Source organism: Lolium perenne, chromosome 5, assembly GCF_019359855.2.
Source record: "Lolium perenne isolate Kyuss_39 chromosome 5, Kyuss_2.0, whole genome shotgun sequence".
Classification (NCBI taxonomy): domain Eukaryota; kingdom Viridiplantae; phylum Streptophyta; class Magnoliopsida; order Poales; family Poaceae; genus Lolium; species Lolium perenne.
The window spans coordinates 182,152,017-182,154,866 of NC_067248.2; the positions used below are offsets into that span (position 1 = coordinate 182,152,017).

Sequence of the window (2,850 nt, forward strand, 5' to 3'; positions counted from 1 at the left end):
TGGACAGCCTAGTCAAGTAATCATAAGAACAAATGCTCTGCTTAACAGCTTACAAATCCATAATGCTCCTACTATACCTAACAAAAATAATGAAACTCCTCAGGAGCTTTTATATTCTGGCCCAAAGATCTTTGTTGATGCAGCCTGGAAGAAGCGACCAAATGGACAATCCAAAAAAGCAGGAGTTGGAGTACAGATCACCTGAAAGCAAGGACAACACATAACATATGTTTTTATTTCAGCCAAGACAGCTCCAGTTTCTTCCCCAATTCAGGCCGAGGGGGGAGGACTTCTCTTTGCAGCAAACATTGCTTCTTCACTTCTTTTGCAGGACCCCTACTTTTTCACAGATAACATGGGCTTAGCAAAAGCAGTGCAAGCGCATGGAGGTGCTGATCCAAACGTCTTATGGGAAATTAGAAGACAGGCTGTGCAATTTCAGGAAACGATGCAGATGCTTCGACCAAGGATATTTCACATCAAAAGATCTCTGAATGTTATTGCTCACAAGTGTGCACAATAGGCAAAAACTCTAGCTAGAGTCTCGCCTCTTTACTCTTGCAATAATCCTACTCATACATTATTATCGTGTCCTGTTTCTGTAGCAATCAACAGGTTACTACCAGCAGGAATAATGTTTGTATCTGTACAATGTTTATGAGTAATGAAATTTAGGGTGCTCTGCACCCTACCCTTGTTCAAAAAAAAAAAGTTAGGCACTTGTTGTTTATTTTGCTCGTGTAAACCTGGTGGTGTTTCTCAAAGAGAAGGTGAGCAAACAAAAGGTCTAGGATGGCTAGATAACCCAGCCACAAACTCAGCTTTCACGCATCGAGCTGCTGAATCACACATACTCCCTTTTATCCTCTACACAAAAGAAACTTGTCGATGACACAGGCTAACAATAATGCTACTAGCTAGTAGCAAAAACCAGCCAATGAAGCTTGCCAACAAGTGACTGGGAATCGTAATAAATTCGGGCGAACGACGTGGCGACAGGCCCCCGACCGAGCACCAGCAAAGGAGCAAGGACGCACCAATCAGGCGCGAACACGAGCGGCCCAGGCCCAGGCCCAGGCCCTGGGCCTGGGGAATAACAATCAGTGCGCGCGCGGGCGGGCGAGCTGACGTGGATCCGACCGATCATGGGACCCCATCCGACGGCCCAGATCCTCTCTCCCGCTCTTTTATCTCCCTCCACAGTCCACACCATCTCGCAGACCCCCACTCTCCTCCGCTTCTCCTCTCCACACGCTCACGCTCATGCTCAGGCGCGCCCGCACTTCCATGGCCGCCGCCTCCTCCCCGTCTCCCCTTCCTTCATCTCGCCTCTTGCGGACTTTATGGGTGTGCGTGTGCTAGAGTGTGTCGTGTGCTAAGAGTAGAGGCGTCTTGGTTTCTTGGTGAAGCGAGGAGTGGTGATCGATCAGGGGATTCATCGTACCGGTGCATGGCCTGCAACAACCCGATGAGGCGGACGACGAGCTTGACGGAGTTCGCGCCGCCGTCCGTGCTGGCCGTGGTGCTGGAGGACGAGTACGAGGACGAGCAGGTCGAGGCGGCGGTGGAGCAGGCCGACGGGGGCCAGGACTGGCTTGCGGCGTTCGGGGCCGGGGGCGGCGGCGGCGGCAGCAGCGGCGCGGCGGTTGGACCCCCAAGCCGGGACTGGATTGCGGCGTACCGCGCGCGCGCGGCCCCGGCGCGGGCGGGGCTTCGCCGGAACTCCGCCGACTACTCCAAGGTCGAGACGGCCGCCTTCCTCCGGCACTGCGGCCTCTGCCGCCGCCTCCTCGGCCCCGGCCGCGACACCTTCATGTACAAGTAAGTTTGACCTCTGATCTTGCACGCACGTGACGTGCGGTGCATCCATGGCGCGCAAGTAGACCAGCCACTAGTAGGAGTGCTCATTATCCTAACCTGTTCGTCGTACGATCTGCAGGGGCGAGGCGGCGTTCTGCAGCCTGGAGTGCCGGCAGCAGCACATCACGCACGAGGAGTGGAAGGACAAGTGCACGACCAGATCTTCGGCGGCGCCGCCCACCAGCCGCGGAGGCCGCCGCTCCAGCAAGACCGACAACGGCGGCACGGTGGCGGCGGCGTGACCATCGACGAGCTCGTCGATGCAGCGCGCGGCGGCGTGATACCGATCATCACGCATCATCTACCCTATATAGCGCACTTTCTCAGAGCTCCTACGCATGTATTACTCGATGGTACGTTCGTGCGGCTGAAATGTAACTAGCAGTGGTACTGATCGATCACCACTTCATAGCTTCTTCTCAATTGTAATTGGAGCTCGAATCCGTTTGAGAGATTATTCGTTCCTCTAGTACTGAGTACACTCCGCTACTGATCGATTGTATTGGTTAAATCAGATGCTTCACCTCACAATCTTATGTTGCCCGGTGTAAGTCTAAATTCATGGTGATGTGTCTAGATGCAATCACTGCTGTTTTACGTGTTCATGAGGTAATCCCCCGGCGGCTCGAGAGTTAAAAACCATTGAACCAGTCTGGTGATAATTAATCGACCAGTCCCGTCCCGTGAGGTAGTGTCTAGCAGTCTCGCTCACATGAGACTGCTCATAGTGGGGGTAACATAGGTGGTAACATCACACATCTCAAAGCATTTTGGTGACATGGCATACCAATAAATGAAGAAAGAGAGTGGGGTGGTAACTAGCTATGTTACCATAACATCACACATTTCAAAGCAATATGAGTCTACAACATAATTAATGACACATTGTATGACACCATATCTAAGTTATTACCCACTATGGAGGTAGTAACTTAGACTAGTAACATAACATATGTTACTAGTCTAAATTACTCTCCACTATAAGCAGCC

At 52.1% G+C, this 2,850-nt stretch overlaps 1 protein-coding gene across 1 annotated transcript; it reads left to right on the forward strand.

Annotated features, from left to right (window-relative positions):
- Positions 1-1,209: 1,209 nt before the first annotated feature.
- Positions 1,210-2,317, forward strand: LOC127301155 (uncharacterized). The gene is made up of 2 exons (XM_051331376.1): positions 1,210-1,821; positions 1,940-2,317. The coding sequence occupies exons 1-2, from the start codon at positions 1,451-1,453 to the stop codon at positions 2,100-2,102; spliced, it is 534 nt and encodes a 177-aa protein (XP_051187336.1). The 5' UTR covers positions 1,210-1,450; the 3' UTR covers positions 2,103-2,317.
- The last annotated feature ends 533 nt before the right edge of the window (positions 2,318-2,850 follow it).

What these genes read in the sequence shown, in the direction of transcription:
- LOC127301155 (XM_051331376.1), top strand. Translation starts at nt 1,451, where the DNA reads ATGGCCTGCAACAACCCGATGAGGCGGACGACGAGCTTGACGGAGTTC. An exon ending in CGCGACACCTTCATGTACAA is followed by an intron (nt 1,822 to 1,939) that starts GTAAGTTTGACC and finishes TACGATCTGCAG; the next exon opens with GGGCGAGGCGGCGTTCTGCA.